Source organism: Loxodonta africana, chromosome 5 (assembly GCF_030014295.1).
Source record: "Loxodonta africana isolate mLoxAfr1 chromosome 5, mLoxAfr1.hap2, whole genome shotgun sequence".
Classification (NCBI taxonomy): domain Eukaryota; kingdom Metazoa; phylum Chordata; class Mammalia; order Proboscidea; family Elephantidae; genus Loxodonta; species Loxodonta africana.
Window position 1 is genome coordinate 162,140,059 of NC_087346.1, and position 19,651 is coordinate 162,159,709.

Here is a 19,651-nt window from a genome sequence, read left to right on the forward strand (position 1 = left end):
ACACAGTGAGGGGCTGTGAGGATGCAGTGAGGGGCTGTGAGGACACAGTGAGGGGCTGTGAGGATGCAGTGAGGATGCAGTGAGGTCACAGTGAGGGGCAGTGAGGATGCGGGGAGGACACAGTGAGGATGCAATGAGGGGCAGTAAGGATGCAGTGAGGACACAGTGAGGATGCAGTGAGTGGCTGGGACGACACGGTGAGGATCCAGTGAGGATCCAGTGAGGGGCAGTGAGGATGCAGGGAAGGGCTGTGAGAATGTAGTTAGGGCCTGTGAGGATGCAGTGAGTGGCTGTGAGGACACAGTGCAGACACGGCAGTCAGGATGCAGTGAGGGGCTGTGTGGGCAGCTCTGGACTCCATGCTGGCATGCGGTAGGTGCTTAATAAATGAGAGCTGGCTCGGTTCCCATTTTACTTCTTTGGCCAACGAGGGGCAGTGTTACCCAGCCAGCGGTTGGCCATTTGAATGTGCAGAGTCATCTCTGGCCCTTGGGATGGCCCCATTTGCCTGCTTGGCACCCATCACCCTGGCGGTCAGGCCCCTGTGGATGTACCCTGTCAAGCGTCTACCTCTGTGCCTGATCCTGCCCGCCCTGGCCAGGCCTGTGCTCAGCCCCTTCTCCGGGGTTTCCTGCAGAGTAAAAATGGGCCCCACAGCCAGGGCGAGTACGACGTCTACAGCACTTTCCAGAGCCACGAGCCCGAGTTCGACTATCTCAAGAGCCTGGAGATAGAGGAGAAAATCAACAAGATCAAATGGCTCCCCCAGCAGAACGCCGCCCACTCCCTCCTGTCCACCAACGGTGAGGGGCCTTTCCTGCCTGTGTGTGTGTGTGTGTGTGTGCACGTGTGTGTGCACGTGTGTGTGCACGTGTGTGTACATGTGCATTTCTGTGTTTGTGCATGTGTGTGCATGTGTGTCGTACCTTTTGACCCAGCACCTTTACCCCTTAGGAATCAGTTGTGAGGAAATAATAGAGAACGAAGACGGTGTCTCATATGCAGATATGCTGACCGGGGTGGGTACATAACGATGGAGACGGGAGGAAGCTGCGTGTCCGGGGACGGGAACGGTTCAGCGGTTTATGGACTAACGCCTCAGTGCCTGGATGACTAAAGCCGATATTACATTCTTTGTGCTGATGTAAGTTATGTGTCTTGTTTTACTTTGTTCTGTTTTTAAAGATAAAACTATCAAACTATGGAAGATTACCGAACGAGATAAGAGACCCGAAGGATATAACCTGAAGGATGAAGAAGGGAAACTCAAGGACCTTTCCACAGTGACATCTCTGCAGGTAAGACGGAAGCACGTGGGAAGTAGGTTTGCACTTCTCTTAATAAACCATGAGCATTTTGAGACCTGAAGGGCCTTTGAGGTTTGAACCAAGTTCAAGTCCTGGCGGGCTGCTTACTGGTCGGGTGGCCATGGGCATTTCCCTGCAGCCTGCCTCGGTTTCCTCACCACCAAAATGGAGATGATCGTCGTTCTTCTGGGGGTCTTGTGAGGAGACGCTTTCCAGAAGCCTGGATGGTGCAAGCAGTTTGCAGTCAGCTAGGAGTCTGAAGGTTGGCTGTTCAAAGCCACCCAATAGCTCCGCAGAAGAAACACCCGGTGATCGGCTTCGGTGAAGACTGCAGCCAAGAAGACCCTACGGGGCAGCTCTCCTTGTAACACATGAGGTCACCGTGAGTTGGGATCTGCTCAGCAGCGACAGGTTTTAAAGTGCGTTCCACCCCTGATGGAGGGTGGCGAGCAAGTCATATACGAAGGGGGACCGCGGCCCAGCGAGAGGCAGGAAATCGCCCAAAGATGCTCCGCCACGTTGGTGGCAGAGCCGGAGGAGACGGGCTGCGCCTTGTGAATTCCCAGCCCTTTGCAGGGGCAGGAGGAAGCCTAGAACTTTAGATTTCTGTAGTTTTTACAAAGGCACAGCTTAAGACGGCAGTTTAGGTACAAGAGGCTGGAACGTTAAGCTGCAGAGCTGGGCTAAAGCAAGCTCTCATCCCCAGGGCTAAAAGGACTCATCGTTCTCCCAGTGAAAAGGCTGGCTACACGGAAGTCACAAGTCCTGGGTTCAAATCCTGCCTCTGCTGCTCCCTGGCAGTGTGACCTGGGCAGGTTTGAGCCTCAGATTCCTTGTCTGGAGCAAGAACATAAGGCATGGAGCACGTGGGGCGTCGTCCAACCTAGCACAGCTCCTCCAGTCCTCACCAGAGCAATGTTACTTCTTTCCCATTCCACAGATGAGGAGACTGAGGGGCAAAATGAGCTGACCCAGGTTACACAGACTAAGTGTCGGAGTCGGATCTGGACCAGGGCAAGGTTGGCTCCAGAGCCCATGTTCCGGTTTATTCCATGAAATGGGACTTGGGTTGCCTGCCTCAAGGAGAGCCGTGCGGAAAGGGGTCTGTGAAAGCTGTTTCTCTCCTTCTTCACCAGAGCAGGCAGCACCCCGGAGGCTGCCCTGTGCTATCCCTGGCTTCCAGAACGGTGCCTGGCAGGGGCATTGCCCAAGTTGGTTGAGGACTGTCTGGTGGACAGCTAACTGGGGTTTACTCGTTTGAGTGCCTGCTGTGAGCCTGACCCTAGCCCCGGGAGCTGGCGGCTGCAGTGAGCAGAGCGGGCGGCCTGGAGGGCAGGGTGGGTCTGCGTCTTCCTGAGTCCACAGCCTGGGAGCAGGCCAGGCTCAGAGGAGGTGGCCTGGGTGCTGGTGGGGAAGCGAGGGAGACTCTGGGAGGTGGCTGCCATCCTCAGCCCAGTATTCACAGTCTAATGGCATCCAAGGAGCAGGTCACCTCACCCGAGGTCCCGTCTCCCTTGGGTTGGACCGAAGCTCTCAAAATCAGCAAACTGCTCCCTGCCTATTCCCCAGATGACTGCACAGGCCCACGTGGTGTCCTCCACGCTGAGTGTCCAGTGAGTGGTCGTCCACACAGTGGTCATCTGTGTTGTTCTGGGGAAGGAGGAATCGACCTTCAAGCAGGTTGACCGCCAAATGACTGCAGATTGCGAAATCAGTTCTCAGGGGCGGGGCTGGTGAGCCTTGGTGTTGAGTGATGGGGTGCTGGTGCCATCCCTCCCACCCCAGGAGGTGGGTGAGGCTTTGTCTAGAGGACGAGGTGCAGTCGTCACCTCTCAGCTGGCTTGGCATTTGGTGGGAGAGCCTGTGGCCTGTGGGAATCATGTTCGTTTCCCTCCCAGCACCTGGAATTTTCTCTGTATGGCCCCCCCGAAGTCTGCATGAACTGTAAACTGAGGCTGGAGGAGAGGAAAGGGAGAAGGAGGCTGGAGTCCAGGTGTCCCCTCGTTTGCCGCACACCACCTGGACCATCCTAGCCTGAGTGATTTCTCTGTAATCTATGCGCTTCATGTGGAGACACTCATCACTTACCAAGACCTGTCCTGCGCTCGGCCCTGGGCCCAGAGATGAGCGAGTAAGGCTCGGCCCCCGGCCCCAAGGTGCTCCCAGCCCCCTGGGGAAGTGCACCTGGAAACACCAGTGAAGGGTGGCCGTGCTGTGACAGAGGGACACAGGCCATGGAGCCAAGGAGGCCTTCCTCTACCTTGTCTGTTTAGTGAACTCCTATTCATCTGTTAAAACCCTACTCACCTTGAAACCCTGGTGGTGTGGTGGTTAAGTGCTATGGCTGCTAACCAAAATGTTAGCAGTTGGAACCTACCAGTTGCTCCTTGGAAACTCTATGGGGCAGCTCTGCTTTGTCCTATACGGTCGATAGAGTTGGAATCGACTCAACAGCAATGGTTTTTAACCTTGTAACAACAAAATAAATTTAGGGGGGAAAAAACCCTACTAACCTCACCTCTCTCACGCCTTTCTACACAAATAAAAATCGTCCTCTTCCTCTGCCCAGGTGTGCCTGCGTAGCTCTGCCCACCTTGCACTCATAAGAACAGGTGGCAGCTCCCTCACCTTGCAGTCACCAGGATATGGTCCTCGCCTAGGCAGCCACCCCAGGGACTCTGTACTGAGGGTTTGCTGGACCATTAGCCCCTTGTCCCGACTAGGAGACAGAACACTGGGCGCATACCACCCTTCCAGTCTTCGTGGGTGGGGGGCAGCCCTTCCCTCAGAGCTGGTGGGGCCTTCGTTTGATGTTTGTCCTTGCTTGTTCCCTACCCGCAGGACGGACCCCATCTGGGTGTTCCTTGCCTCTAGTTTACGCCTCACGCCCCCCGCCCCCTCTTCGCCCGGTACCACCCCTGCTCTAACCGCTCCTGTTCTGCTTCAGGTGCCGGTGCTGAAGCCCATGGATCTGATGGTGGAGGTGAGCCCGCGGAGGGTCTTCGCCAATGGCCACACCTACCACATCAACTCCATCTCCGTCAACAGTGACTGTGAGACCTACATGTCGGCCGATGACCTGCGCATCAACCTGTGGCACCTGGCCATCACAGACCGCAGCTTCAGTATCCTTCTGCCCGGCCAGGGGAGGGTTTACATCCTTAGTGAGGCCGCGCCAGCTGCCAGCATGTGAATGCCCGCGGAGGGAGTCACATGTTGAGATTATTAACAGGACTTTACCTCTTGGCTGCTGGCTGCCTGTGTGCCCACAGGGGACCCCTCCCGCCCCAGGCCAGGAGGGCTGTGCATCAGGCCAGGACTCCCCAGGGGTCAGTGCACTTGAGGAAGTACCCTTGCCCGCCAGAGACAGAGGGCACCTCGGACCCTCCTCCCTGAGGCCTAACAGGCTGCACTGGTGTTGGATACTCAGTACTGGGATTCTGTCCAGGGCCCAAGGTGACACCCAGGGCTCAGAGCCCAAACAGGGTCCTGCCCAGGGCTCAGGGTGACACCCAGGGCTCTGAGCCCACACAGGGTCCCGCCCAGGGCTCAGGGTGACACCTGGGGGTCAGAACCCACACAGGGTCTCAGTAGAATGACACCCAGGGATCAGAGCCCACACAGGGTCCTGCCCAGGTTTCAGGGTGACACTCGGGGGTCAGAGCAACACAGGGCCCCACCTAGGGCTCAGGGTGACACCCACAGGTCAGAGCCCACACGGGGTCCCTCCCAGGGCTTAGGGTGACACCCGGGGCTCAGAGCCCACACAGGGTCCCGCCCAGGGCTCAGGGTGACACTTGGGGGTCAGAACCCACAGAGGGTCCCGCCCAGGGCTCAGGGTGACACCCGGGGCTCAGAGCCCACACAGGGTCCCGCCCAGGGCTCAGGGTGACACTCGGGGGTCAGAGCAACAGGGGGCCCCGCCTAGGGCTCAGGGTGACACTCACAGGTAGAGCCCACACGGGGTCCCACCCAGGGCTCAGGGTGACACCCACGGGTCAGAGCCCACACGGGGTCCCACCCAGGGCTCAGGGTGACACCCACAGGTCAGAACCCACACGGGGTCCTGCCCAGGGCTCAGGGTGACACCCACAGGTCAGGGTCCTGCTGAATAGGGCTCTAGGGGTCCAGGGAGGGCCCCTGCCCAGCAGCTCCCTGTATCTGGGGCAGGCTTAGGGCAACAGGATTGATTCCCCCCACCTACTGCGAGGAAAGGAGTGCTGACGCTGGCTTGGGGTGAGCCTGGCCCCTCGGAGCTGGAGGGGCAGGGCAGGGGGCCTGTGGGGCTGTCAGGATAATAGTGATGCTGCTGCAGGAGGTCCGGGCGCCGGGACCGTGTGGGGCATTTCAGGTACACACATTCCATACCACAGCCCTAGGAGGTAGACGCTGTGGCCACCCCTTTTCAGATGAGAAAGCTAAGTCACTGCGACACCAAATCACTTGCCCGGGGCTCACCTAGCAAGTGTTAAAGTGGGGTTCAAATAAGACTGCTGACTCGGGGTCCCCATATGTAACCCCTACACCGAGCTGCCCCTTGTGATGTGCTGCGGGAGGGCGTGGGGTACGAGGGAGGGAGAGACGGCGATGTGGGAGGAGGTGGCAATGGGGAAGATGGGAACAGGGCCTCGCTGTGGTCGGAATGGATGGACGCCCCCGGGGACCCGAGCCCCCTGCGCTCGGTCTTCCACGAGAGCCCCTTCATAATTGTTCCTCCTTCTGAGGCTGTCTGTCCTTCCGCTTCCCCAGGTTTTCCTAATTTTTATTCATTTTCTTTAAACCAAGTTGCTTAATACATGTCATTTGAAAGGGGACTTCTATCTCACTACCACCAGTGAAAATAAGCCAGCATCCCGTGCCGTGAAAAGGAGGTAATCCAGAGATTAACGGGGAAAACGCCCTGTGTCGCTGTACCGCCTCGTGGCCCCCAGCCGGGTGTGGCTGCTGACCGGCTGGAATGTGGCTGGGTGACTGGCAGATGGGATTCCAAATTGTATTTTATTTTATGTCATCAGATTCAAATGTCAAGGGCCACACGTGGCTGGTGGCCGCTGAGCTGGCCAGTGCAGACACCGTACACGCTGAGGCCGGTTCCCTCCTCAGGCAGAGGCGAGTGCGTGTTTGGGTGTTAAAGACACCACAGCGCAAAGCAGAGGCGCTCTCCCGCATTCATCAGTCCAGCTGCTGGGGAGTCGAACCCTGACTCGTGGCGACCCCGTGTGTGTCGGAGTAGCCCTGTGCTCCTCAGGGTTTTCAGTGGCTGATTTTTAAGAAGTAATTTCCAGGCCTTTCTTCCTAGGCTCCTCTGAATGGGTCTGAACCACCAGCCTTCAGTTAGTAGTTGAGCATGTTGATCATTTCCACCACCCAGGGACCTGTGTTCACCAAAAGGGGGTGGAATAACTGAGACCCTTTCTCAGGTTTTGACGTGTGCTACCTCCTGCTCTGTCTCTCCCACCCAGCTGTGGCTGGGTGCTAAGGAGCTACGGGTGCTTTGTAAGCAGGGGCAGCGCAGCCGGCTTCAGAGGGCTCTGTGGGGCTGTGGGGCAGTGGGGAGGGTTGGACCAGACAGGCCAGGAAGCCAGGCGGCCAGGGAGGAGGTCCCAGGCAAGACAGTGACGGGCAGGGCTGTGTGTGGCCATGGGCAGGAGGTGGTGGAGTGCGAGAGAGGTGTAAGCTGCTGTTGAGTTGGCTCCGACTCACGACAACCGTATGTATAACAGAGTGAAGCGCTATGGTTATTGCGTCAATCCATCTCATTACAGTTTCCCTCGTTTTCGCTGGCCCTCCACTTTACCGAACATGGTGAAGGTAATTCGTGAATCTGGGGCTATATCATGGCTCTTGCACCAAGGTGGCCACAGGACAGTAGACCAGGTCAGTTGTAAGAAATAGGGGTGAAGTATCCCAGGGCTGCGGCACTGCCGTCCCAGGTCGTCACCGTCAGCCTGGTCTCTTCACCTGTCCTCAACACAGGTGTGCCCTGGCCACAGGGTGGCGAGCTCCCTGTTTACTGACAGACATTTATTGGGCGCTTGCTGTGTGCCAGGCCCTGTACTCAGCGCTCAAACTGAGCAGACTGGTCCCTGACCTCCCAGAGTGGACAGATGATAGACTGCTAATGTAACCAACAAGCAAATGCCTGGTGTGCAGGCAGGTGGCAGGTGTGTGGGCAGGTGGCAGGTGTGTGGGCAGGGAACAGGTGTGCGGGCAGGTATGCAGGCAGGTGGCAGGTGTGTGGGAAGGTGGCAGGTGTGCGGGCAGGTAACAGGTGTGCGGGCAGGTGGCAGGTACTATTGGGAGGGAGTGGGGCCGATAAGCATGGCCGTGTGCAGTTTTCTTGGGCTGATGGGGAATTGACCAGGGGGCTGTGTGGAGAGAGTGTGTGGAGGGAGTGGAAGCGGTGCCCAACCACAGCTGCAGGCCAGGTGAGGAGGTCCAGAGCATCACACAGGCGAGGGCAGTGAGAAGGGGCTTCCATGGAATGGGGCCCCCATCACTCAGTGCCCAGCCTGTGTGAGTCCTTGCACTTTGCAGAGACAAGGTGTTAGCTGTATACAGGTCTTGGCCCCTGAGGTACAAGGGCACAAAGCGTATTACAGAACACTGGAGCTTGCAGAGCTGGCTGCAGCACCCCAGCTGTGCAGGTGAGCCCTATAATTAGGCAGGTGGAGGAGGTGAGTGGAGTCCCTGGGGCTCGTGTGCTTGTGGAAACGTCCCTGATGAGGTCACCAGAGATGCCCTGCTGCTGCCTGGCCCCAAGGTTAGTGGGACATCTGCCTTGGAGGGAAGGTATGGGACTCCAGGCTGCAGGTGTGATGGCGGGTCTGGTGATAGCCGAGTAAAGGGAAGACCTTCCTTCTGTCCGTTTGTCATACTACAGTGGCCGTGTGTTGCTGTGATGCTGGAAGCTAAGCACCAGCAGGGTCGCCCGTGGTAGACAGGTTTCAGTGGAACTTGTAGGCTAAGACTAGGAAGAAAGGCCTGGTCATCTACTTCTAAAAGCCCGATGGATTACGACAGGATGTTGTCCGATACGGCGCCGTGAGATGAGCCCCTGGGCTTGGAAGGCCCTGAGCATACACAGTGGCCACGACAACAGACTCGAGCAGACCGAAGACCGTGAAGATGGCCCAGCGCCGGGCAGCGTTTCATTCTGTTGTATGTGAGGTCACCACGGGTCGGAGCTGAGGAACAACGAGAAAAGGCGCCTACTTCTGATGTGGGGAAGCCGGAGAGGAGAGGCGGCCTGCGTGCACACCGCTCTGGGCTTGCTCTGAGTTTGGGGGGCGCCCTTGGAGCGTGCACACCGCTCTGGGCTTGCTCTGAGTTTGGGGGGCGCCCTTGGAGCGTGCACACCGCTCTGGGCTTGCTCTGAGTTTGGGGGGCGCCCTTGGAGCGTGCACACCGCTCTGGGCTTGCTCTGAGTTTGGGGGCGCCCTTGGAGCGTGCACACCGCTCTGGGTTTGCTCTGAGTTTGGGGGGCGCCCTTGGAGCGTGCACACCGCTCTGGGCTTGCTCTGAGTTTGGGGGGCGCCCTTGGAGCGTGCACACCGCTCTGGGCTTGCTCTGAGTTTGGGGGCGCCCTTGGAGCGTGCACACCGCTCTGGGCTTGCTCTGAGTTTGGGGGGCGCCCTTGGAGCGTGCACACTGCTCTGGGCTTGCTCTGAGTTTGGGGGCGCCCTTGGAGCGTGCACACCGCTCTGGGCTTGCTCTGAGTTTGGGGGCACCCTTGGAGCAAGTGCGGCTGAGGATTTGCACCGTCAGAGGGTGGCAGTTCTGGTCAGGGGCAGATTACCTAGTAAGCAAGGTAAGCACAGGCTTACTTGTGCTTACTTGCTAATCTGTAGTGAACAATTTCACATTTTTTCACCACTTCAAAGATTCTGCTTGTAGATATGGCATCTGTCTCTCTTTCAGCCCCGCAGCACCTTCCTACAGAATCAAAGCCTCTTTTCAAATTTACAGTCTCTGGCAGGGCGGCCGACCCAGTAAGCAAGGTAAGCACGGGCTTACTTGTGCCTACTTAGTTCTCTGTAGTGGACAGTTTCACACGTTTCTCACCACGTTTGAAACTTCACTACAGATTAGTAAGTACGTACAGGTAACCCCATGCCTACCTTGCTTACTGGGTGATCTGCCCTGGTTCTGGTTCGTCCTGAGAAAAAGCCTGAAGTGGTGGGGGTGCCCAGTCCAGGAGAAGGGGGAGCACACCTCCTGGCCTGGGCTTTGAGGCCTCTCTCTTGCTCCGTGGGGTCTTGCCTTGTCCCGAGATGCTGTTCTGTCTCAGGACCAACTGGACAATTTCTGCTGTGGGACAGTCACCTCATGTCCAAATGGTGATGTTTGCATTTAAGCAAACTTTTTTAGTAAAGTTTTCAAGAGAAAGGAGAAATTTTTTCATACAGAAGGAAAGTTGGGCATTGCTTTGATGATTAGACAATAAGAAAGCAGCCTCAGGATATCTACTGTGACCCCATATCTACCTCTGTGACCCCACACCTGCCTCTGTCACCCCATACCTGCCTCAGTGACCCCACACCTGTCTCCGTGACCCCACACCTGTCTCCGTGACCCCACACCTGCCTCCATGACCCCGTTCCTGACCCTCTAATCTCATACCTGCTTCTATGACCCTATACCTGCCTCTGAGCCCACACCTGTTCTGACCCCATACCTGTCTCTGTGACCCCACACCTGCTTGCCCTAGGTGGAGTGCCTTCTGGCCATTGTGCCTCCCTCTCACCCTCCTCCCTGTCTCGCCCTTCTCCCCCTCCCCCTCCTGCCCCTCCCCCTCCTCCCTCTCCCCCTCTCCCCCTCCTCCCTGTCCTGCCCCTCCCCCCATCTCCCTCTCCCGCCCCTCCTTCCTCCCTCTCCTGCCCCTCTACCTCTCTCCCTCCTCCCTCTCCCGGGCCTCCTCCCTGTCCTGCCTCTCTGTCTCTCCTTCCCCTGCACAGCCAGCTCCTGGCCACCTTTCCATCGCCTGCCTTTCCGTCCTCTCTGCACCCGTCTCAGTCAGGGTCTCATGGGGCACAGCCTCTTTGCCACTCTCTGGGGACACTGGGCTCTCAGTGTCTGCTGATAGGACTGCCCTCCCATGTCCGGTGAAGCCCTTTGGATTGGGAGCTCACCCTGAGCCCCCCTCCTCTGTGTCCTAGCCCCTAGTGCAGGGCCCGGTTACAGTGGGAGAGGCTGGTGTTCAAGGGGAAGAGGCCACAGGTCCCACCTGTTACCAACCTGGGGCTTGATAGCCAGGGACCCCCAGCGTTCAGGAGTGAGAGAAGGGGTCAGGCAGACCTGGGTTTCTATTTGTTGCTCAACGTCCTGGGTATCAAATTTGGAAGAGTCCCTTATCCTAGGAACGTTTCGTAAGGAATGGCCCAGTCACTCATGCACGGGGCCTGGTACAGACAGGTACCTAGCTATTGGCCATGTTGTTTTTCTCTCTCAAACAACAGCCCTCAGTGTTTAAGGCTTGTTCCCTAGGACTCTGCATCTTGCTGGTTGTTGAAGCTCTGTTTTGCCCCCACCATCCCAGCATCCATTTAAACAACCTCCCACATCCTTTAATGCCAGCATGTGGAGACTGAGGCAGCTCTGGGTGATTTTTCTCGAGATTGGTGTGGCTTAAAGGTGACAAATTGCATAAAGGCATCAGCTGACTGACCCCTGCTTTATTTTTAGCACCAGAGAATTTTAAATATGGTTCCATTGATTTTTCTGTCTCTGAGCGATTGCTCATGGTGAAAGCTGGTGTTATGCCAAGCCTCGGCATGGGGCAGATTTCTGACTCCTGCTCACAGAGTGGGTCCCGTGGCTGGGCGGGTGGGTGGGGCGGCTACGAGCACTTGGCCTGCTCTCTGTGCAAGAATAATGTCTGGCCATAGTAGATGCTCAGTGAAGCGGAAAACCATGGCTGGGCGATGGTGTTGTGATAGGGAGGGAGGACCCCAGCAAGGCGTGAATCAGAGGAGACGCAGGCACCGAGAGTCCTGTCCTGGGTCCCTTCCTACCTCCCTAAGCCTCAGTTTCCCCTTCTCTGGAATGGGTGTGGCTGCTGCAGACAGTGGGGATGCCTCTCTGGGGGTCCTTTGGTCTCCCCAGTGTGACCAGTGGCCTGTTAGAGCTGGTTTGTACCAAATCGTAAGGTCAGTCCTGTGCCTCTCTTGCCAGTCTGTGTTCGTGACCTTGCTGTGTCACTGTGTGAGCTTGAAATGGTCACATTCAGACCACAGATACCTAAACCAAAACCCATTGCTGTCATTTCCGACTCACAGTGACCCTTATGGGACAGAGCAGAACTACCCCATCAGGTCTCCAAGGAGTGGCTGGTGGGTTTGAACTATGGACCTTTTTGCTTAGCAGCCAAATGGTTATCCACTGCAACACCAAACAACAACAACAAAAGCCAGAAAAACTACCATTGCTGTGGAGTGGATTCCGACTCATAGAGACCCTCCTGTGCCACCAGGGCCCCACAAACAGTACAAAATCAGGCCCCCCCCCCCCCCCCCGCCCCGCAGCCAGACACCATTGCTTTGGGGCCTCGACCAGAGCTGGAGCTTCCTGAGCTCGGGGCACTGTCCTTGGTGCTGAGCCACCTTGGGCCGCGCTGTAGCCACAGTCAGCACTTACGGAACGGCCCCTCTGGGCGGCGACAGTGCTTACTGCCAGTGCATTGCACATGTACCTTACCTAGTCCTTTGAGAACACTAGGAGAGAGGTGTTATTAACACCCCCTTGTTGTTGTTAGGTGCCGTCGAGTCGGTTCCGACTCATAGCGACCCTGTGCACAACAGAACAAAACACTGCCCAGTTGTTATGCTTGAGCTCACTGTTGCAGCCACTGTGTCAGTCCACCTCGTTGAGGGTCTTCCTCTTTTCTACTGACCCTGTACTCTGCCAAGCATGATGTCCTTCTCCAGGGACTGATCCCTCCTGACAACATGTCCAAAGTATCAAAGTATGTAAGACGCAGTTGCGCCATCCTTGCTTCTAAGGAGCATTCTGGCTGTATTTCTTCTAAGACAGATTTGTTTGTTCTTTTGGCAGTCCATGGTGTATTCAATATTCTTCGCCAACACCTCAGTTCAAAGGCGTCAATTCTTCTTTGGTCTTCCTTACTCATTGTCCAGCTTTCGCATGCATATGATGCAACTGAAAATACCATGGCTTGGGCCAGGTGCACCTTAGTCTTCAAGGTGACATCCCTGCTCTTCATTACTTTGAAGAGGTCCTCTGCAGCAGATTTACCCAATGCAATGCGTCTTTTGACTTCTTGACTGCTGTTTCCGTGGCTGTTGATTGTGGATCCAAGTAAAATGAAATCCTTGACAACTTCAGTTTCTTCTCTGTTTATCATGATGTTGCTCATTGGTCCAGTTGTGAGGATTTTTGTTTTCTTTATGTTGAGATGCAGTCCATACTGAAGGTTGTGGTCTTGGATCTTCATTAGTAAGTGCTTCAAGTCCTCTTCACTTTCAGCAAGCAAGGTTGTGTCATCTGCATATCACAGGTTGTTAATGAGCCTTCCTCCAATCCTGATGCCCCGTTCTTCTTCATATAGTCCAGCTTCTCGGATTATTTGTTCAGCATACAGATTGAATAGGTATGGTGAAAGGATACAACCCTGACCCAAACCTTTCCTGACTTTAAACCAATCAGTATCCCCTTGTTCTGTCTGAACAACTGCCTCTCGATCTATGTAAAGTTTCCTCATGAGCACAATTAAGTGTTCTGGAATTCCCACTCTTCGCAGTGTTATCCATAGTTTGTTATGATCCACACAGTCGAATGCCTTTGCATATTCAATAAAACACAGGTAAACATACTTCTGGTATTCTCTGCTCTCAGCCAGGATCCATTTGACCTCAGCAATGATATCCCCAGTTCCACATCCTCTTCTGAAATCGGCCTGAATCCAGATGAATGTGGAAATTATAGAACAATATCATTAATATCACATGCAAGCAAAATTTTGCTGAAGATCCTTCAAAAACGGCTGCGGCAATACATCGACAGGGAACTGCCAGAAATTCAGGCCAGTTTCAGAAGAGGACGTGGAATACCCTCTTATGGGTGGAAAACTAAGATGCAGAGAGGTGAAGTAGCCTACCTGAAGTTGCACAGCTGGGAGGTGGCAGGGCTGGAACTCAAATCCATGCACCCAACCAGCAGGCCACACAGCCTCTCCATAACGGCAGCAGCGGGGTGGCCCTCGTTTATCATGTGTCTCATCTGTGACATCATGCTTGGCAGAGTACAGGGTCAGCAGAAAAGAGGAAGACCCTCAACGAGGTGGATTGACACAGTGGCTGCAACAGTGAGCTCAAGCATAACAACGATTGTGAGGATGGCGTAGGACCGGGCAGTGTTTCGTTCTGTTGTGCGTGGGGTCACTATGAGTCAGAACCGACTCGACGGCACCTAACAACAACATTTGCCAGGCGGTGGGCTGATGCTCCGCGACAGGGTGCTGTCCCCCATTATGGATGGTGGACGGGCTCCATGTACAGGGTGCTGTCTCCCCCTTACGGTCGGGGTTCGGGCTCCATGCAGTCCCACAGAGGGTGCTGTCCGCTATTATGGACGGGGCACGGGCTCCATGCACGGGGTGCTGTCCTATCCTCCGTTACAGAGCAGGGACAGGCTCCGTGCAGAGGGTGCTGTCCCACCTTCACGGCCAGGGGACGCCCCGAGACCTGTATGCTCGTGCCCAGGCCCCTCCCGACCCGGGTCCCCGGCCGCTCGCCCACCGCCCTGTGCACAATAGCGCTTCGATCCTGAGGAACGGCGCCCACGCTGTAGCAGGGCTCACGGAACCCGGGGTGGTTCTGCCCCGGCTGTTGCTGAGTTCTGGGCGTTCGGCAGCTGCGTGGCGTTTCTGACGTTCCCTCCAGATGGTGGCGCTTGTGGCCCTGTCGCGGCCCCCACCCGTCCTGACGGGCCTCTGTGGTATTTTATAAACAGGCCCTGGGCCCTGTCACCTCCTCATGGCGCCCCCGTCTCCCCAACATCCGTCTCCCAGGCCCTACTCCCGCCGCGGCCTCACACCCGGCCCACCCCAGGGCCCCGCCTCCCGGCCCCACCCACGGCCCCGCCTCCCGGCCCCACCCCACGGCCCCCCCTCCCCAGCCCACCCCACGGCCCCCCCTCCCGGCCCCACCCCCACGGCCCCGCCTCCCGGCCCCACCCCACGGCCCCGCCTCCCGGCCCCGCCTCCCGGCCCCACCCCCACGGCCCCGCCTCCCGGCCCACCCCACGGCCCCCCCTCCCAGCCCACCCCACGGCCCCCCCGCCCACCCCAGGGCCCCGCCTCCCGGCCCCACCCCAGGGCCCCGCCTCCCGGCCCCACCCACGGCCCCGCCTCCCGGCCCCACCCCACGGCCCCGCCTCCCGGCCCACCCCACGGCCCCCCTCCCCGGCCCCACCCCACGGCCCCGCCTCCCGGCCCCACCCACGGCCCCGCCCTCCCAGCCCCACCCCATGGCCCCACCCCGCACCCCTAGCCTCATGGCCCTGCCTCCCCGGCCCCCACCCCATGGCCCCTCCTCCTCACCCATGGCCCCGCCCTCCCAGCTCCACCCCATGGCCCCGCCTCCCCTGCCCCACCCCATAGCCCCACCCTCCACGCCCCTAGCCTCATGGCCTCCTCTACCTCACCCTCATTGTCCCGCCTCCAGGCCCCACCCCTCATAGCTCCCGCCCCAGGCCCCGCCCCTTAGTCCTCTTCCGGCCCCGCCTCCCCACATCCCTGCCTCCTCCCAGCTCCTCCCTGGCTCTCCCTGCCCAGCCTGGGTGTGGGTCCCACTCTGGCTCTCCTGGCCGGGCAGCCTGTGTCCCCATTCTGCTCTCGGAATCTGAGGGTGTAGTTGAGCACAAACCCCGAGAGCTCGCTCAGAGGTGATGGCGCACCCTTTTTGTGCCCTGCCTAGTTTTCTGTTTTTTCTGAAGAGAAGTGGAGTATGTGGTTCTGACTTACGTTGTCGCTAACAGCACTGACCACACGCTACCTCCTTGGGCATAGGTCACTCCACTGAAGCCTTCTCACAGCCCGCAGGTGGATCTCAGCAGCCATTCTGCCAATGAGGAGAGAGGGGGGCAGGTTGCAGGGGAGGAGGAGGGAGGGGCCAGGCTTCCAGGAAGGGGACAGGCTGCAGGGGAGGGGGAGGGGCCGGGCTGCAGGGAAGGGGGAGGGAGGGGCCGGGCTGCAGGGAAGGGGGAGGGAGGGGCCGGGCTGCAGGGGAGGAGGGGGGAGGGGCTAAGAGGCAGGAAAAGAGGAGGGAGAGGCCGGGCTTTCAGACGTGCCCTGGGGGATCTTGCTGGGACTTTCTTAGGACCACCTAGCAGGACGCTCTGCCAGGAACGCCCCAGCTCCCGTTTGCAGCCAGGTCACCTCTTGGAGAAAATGTGCTCAAAAAAGCAGTTTTCTGGCCGCGCTTCAGTATCACTCTTCCACGCTCTGGCGGGCTCCCAGGGCCCTCCACCCCTTGCCCCGGCCTGCGTGGAGGCCTTCCTCCAAGGCTCCCCGGAGAGCCGTCTGCACCTTCCTTCCTAGGCTGCTTGGTTGCCACGACAACGGCTTTCTCCCCTCCAGACGGAGCACCCGGAGGAGCCAGCTCTGCTCTGCGGGGTCATAGCCTTCTCTTTCATCACACCCTATCAGCTCTCAGCGCCCAAGGGCCCTCGGGGTGCTGACCCCCGGGAGAAGTTAGCCACACTGGTTTACCCTAGAGTAGTAGGGGGGCGTGGAAGGAGTTAGGGGGCTGGGATCTGTCCGCACTCCCCACAGCCCCACAAGTGTTCTGGGCACGTCTTGTCTTGCCTGGGACCCACCCTCTCTCTGACCAGGTGAGGGAGGCATCCATCTGCCCAGGTGAGGTGGCACTTCTCTGCCCAGGTGGGGGCACTCGCTTCTCTAGAGAGGGGGTGTTCACCTGTAAAGCACAAAGGTACTTAAAGTGTCATAGACGTGCTTGATAGGAGAGCTGAGCACCCAGCCCCTGATGTGAACCCTCAGTGTGGAGTCTCTCAGGCACTGGGTCCCAGGACTGATGGCCGACACTCGGTGCAGGTACACCGTGGCCCTGGCTGGGCTCCAGAGACCAGGTGGTGCCCTTACCGAAAACCAAAGCCGTTGCTGTCAAGTTGATTCCAACTCACATCGACCCTCTATGGTTTCCCAGGAGTGCCTGGTGGATTTGAACTGCCAATCTTTTGGTTAGCAGCTGTAGCTCTTAACTACTAGGCCAGCAGGATTTGGTAATGTAGGTTCTGTGAAAGTCTCCTGGATCATGTTTTCTGGGTCCCGGCAGGTGGAGCAGCAGCCAACCCTGCTTCTGAGCTCAGCTGACTCGCAGGCCGGGTCCTGAGCCCACAGGGCTGGTAGGAGCAGCCAGGGACTCAATGCCCAGCCCCAGGGCAGGGGAGGGGTCCTCATGCTGGGGCAGGGCAGAACTCACTGGATCTGAAGCTTGAGAACTGGGTTCTGCGGGACTGCAGTGGGATGAAGGGGCACAGATGGGGCAGGCCAGGCCGTGGGGTGTTTATGAACCCTCTCCAAGTGAAGCCTTGGGCGATGAAGGGGGCTGCTGTCTCAAAAGCAAGATGGTGGTCCCTGTTCTGGGCCTGGGTCAGCAAAGCATGGCTGGGGACCAGGGTCACCTGTCCACAAGCTTCCTCAGCACAGCTACTCATCACAGCTTGTCTGTGCTGCTTGGTGATGCGGTGGCAGAGCTGACCGCTCTCGGCCAAGACCATGTGGCCTGAGTGTCGACTCTGGGCCCTCGTGGGAAACAGTGGCCACCGCTGGCCTCGATGGTTAGCCCTGTGCACGTGACCTGGGCCACTTGAAGGAAAAGGGATTCGCTGTGAGATCTGGGGAGCTGGGGCCTGATGCATGAGGGCACAGGAATGTCCTCCAGGCCCAGTGCTTCAGGGCATGCGCTGTCCCAGCCCCCACTGCTGTCCCCAGCCCTGGAAACCACAGCTTCCCCTTCGTTTCTGCCCTGCTCCCCCGTCACATGGACTGAGGCTGGAGTCAGCTTCCGGGGGGCAGCTAGCCTCATGTGCCTTGGCCACTGGCCATTTTAGTGGCTCCTGACAAAACCCTCACTCTGCACAGGCTCTGCTCTGGGCTCACCACGTCCTCACTGCCTCGGAGGTAGGCGATGTGAGTGCCACCTTGAAGCAGGGGAAACTGAGGCACAGCCGGGTCACACAGCTCCTAATGGCAGAGCCAGGACTCTTTACCACTCGCTGCCCCAAGCCTCAGCTATGTGCCTTGGACTCTGGACCCAACATGGCTCCATCCCAGTCCTGGCTGGCCCGGAGCAGGACCTGTCCTCGCGGAGACCCTGAGGCTTCATCTGCATGGGGACAGAATGGAAAGGCACAGTGGAGCACTTTAGGAGTGAGCTTGGCCTGTGGATGTATCAGGCACATGGTGCCAGGGCACTGGCTGGAGTGCAGAGGTGTGCGGGGGACACAGGTGGCAGGGGTTGTGGCAGGGTGCAGGTGACCCCAGAAAGTGATGGCAGGACTGGCCCTTCACATAGGATCAGATTTTCTGTGTGCCTGCAGCAGCACTCAGCCCACATCAGGGGTGGCCACCCTTCATTGGTCTGCAGTGACCCCCCACTCCCATGGGACTTCCTCATGGCCTGGGGCTCCCTGAACCTTGCCTTTAGTCCCCTCCTTCAGGGTGGCTTCCCCTTAGGTAGGGGTGACGCTTCCTGTGTGTCCCCCTGCCAGTTCATCCAATCATTGTCTACTTACTGAGCACCTACTACGTACCAACACTCTGCTGGGCCCAGGATACAGTGGGCACCTACTGCATGCCAACCCTTGAGCAGCCCCGGGGATACAGCAGGCATCTACTGTGTGCTTACCCCTTTTCAGCCCTGGGGATACAGCAGGCATCTACTGTGTGCTGACTCTTCATCAGCCGTGGGGATACAGCAGGCATCTACTGAGTGCTGACCCTTCATCAGGCCCCAGGGATACAGCAGGCACCTACTGCATGCAGACCCTTCAGCAGTCTCGGGGATACAGCAGATATCTACTGTGTGCTGACCCTTCATCAGCCCTGGGGATACAGCAGGTATCTACTGCGTACTGACCCTTCAGCAGTCCCGGGGATACAGCAGATATCTACTGTGTGCTGACCCTTCATCAGCCCTGGTGATACAGCAAACACCTACTGCATGCAGACCCTTCGTCAGCCCTGGGGATACGGCAGGGATCTACTGCGTGCTGACCCCTTCATCAGCCGTGGGGATACAGCAGGTATCTACTGCGTACTGACCCTTCAGCAGTCCTGGGGATACAGCAGACATCTACTGTGTGCTGACCCTTCATCAGCCCTGGGGATACAGCAGGCATCTACTGCGTGCTGACCCTTCAGCAGTCTTGGGGATACAGCAGGCATCTACTGTGTGCTGACCCTTCATCAGCCCTGGGGATACAGCAGGCATCTACTGCGTGCTGACCCTTCAGCAGTCTTGGGGATACAGCAGGCATCTACTGTGTGCTGACCCTTCATCAGCCCTGGGGATACAGCAGGCATCTACTGTGTGCTGACCCTTCATCAGCCGTGGGGATACAGCAGGCATCTACTGTGTGCTGACCCTTCATCAGCCCTGGGGATACAGCAGGTATCTACTGCGTACTGACCCTTCAGCAGTCCTGGGGATACAGCAGACATCTACTGTGTGCTGACCCTTCATCAGCCCTGGGGATACAGCAGGCATCTACTGCGTGCTGACCCTTCAGCAGTCTTGGGGATACAGCAGACATCTACCTTGTGCTGACCCTTCATCAGCCCTGGGGGTAGAACAGGCACCCACCACGTGCCGACCCTTCATTGGGCCCTGGGGGTACAGCAGCAGTCGAGACAGGCACACCCTGCCCTCACTGGGGAGACAGACAATTAAGCCAATAATGCAGTAAACACAATAGATGCTTGTAGAAAACATAAAGCAAGGTAGGGAGGTAGTTAATGGAGAAGGAGCCCTAGTGGTGCAGGGGTTAAGTGCTCAGCTGCTAACTCAGAGCTCAGTGGTTTGAACCCACTCAGTAGCTATGAGGGCGAAAGACTTGGCAATCTGGCCCCATAAAGATGACAGCCCAGACAACACCGTGGGGCAGTTCTGTATCACATGGGGTCGTCATAAATCAGAATCGACTTGGTGGCAGACAACACCAACAACAGTCACAGGAGAAGGACTCTCTGTTAAGGGTGCATTTGGACGCAGATCTGATGGACAGAAGATGTGTGGGAGGGTCTGTCCAGCAGAGGGAACAGGATGTGCAAAGGCCCTGCAGTCAGAGCAAGCCAGGCACGC

At 57.8% G+C, this 19,651-nt stretch overlaps 1 protein-coding gene across 1 annotated transcript in view; it reads left to right on the top strand.

The window, feature by feature from the left end:
- The first annotated feature begins 343 nt into the window (after window positions 1–343).
- PPP2R2C (protein phosphatase 2 regulatory subunit Bgamma) overlaps window positions 344–19,651 on the top strand; it is a 42,237-nt gene continuing 22,929 nt past the window's right edge. Inside the window, exons 1-3 of the mRNA XM_064286236.1 lie at window positions 344–803; window positions 1,186–1,298; window positions 4,255–4,432. Coding sequence (XP_064142306.1) covers window positions 467–803; window positions 1,186–1,298; window positions 4,255–4,432 — 628 coding nt within the window. The 5' untranslated portion in view covers window positions 344–466. The remainder of the gene's footprint in view (window positions 804–1,185; window positions 1,299–4,254; window positions 4,433–19,651) is intronic.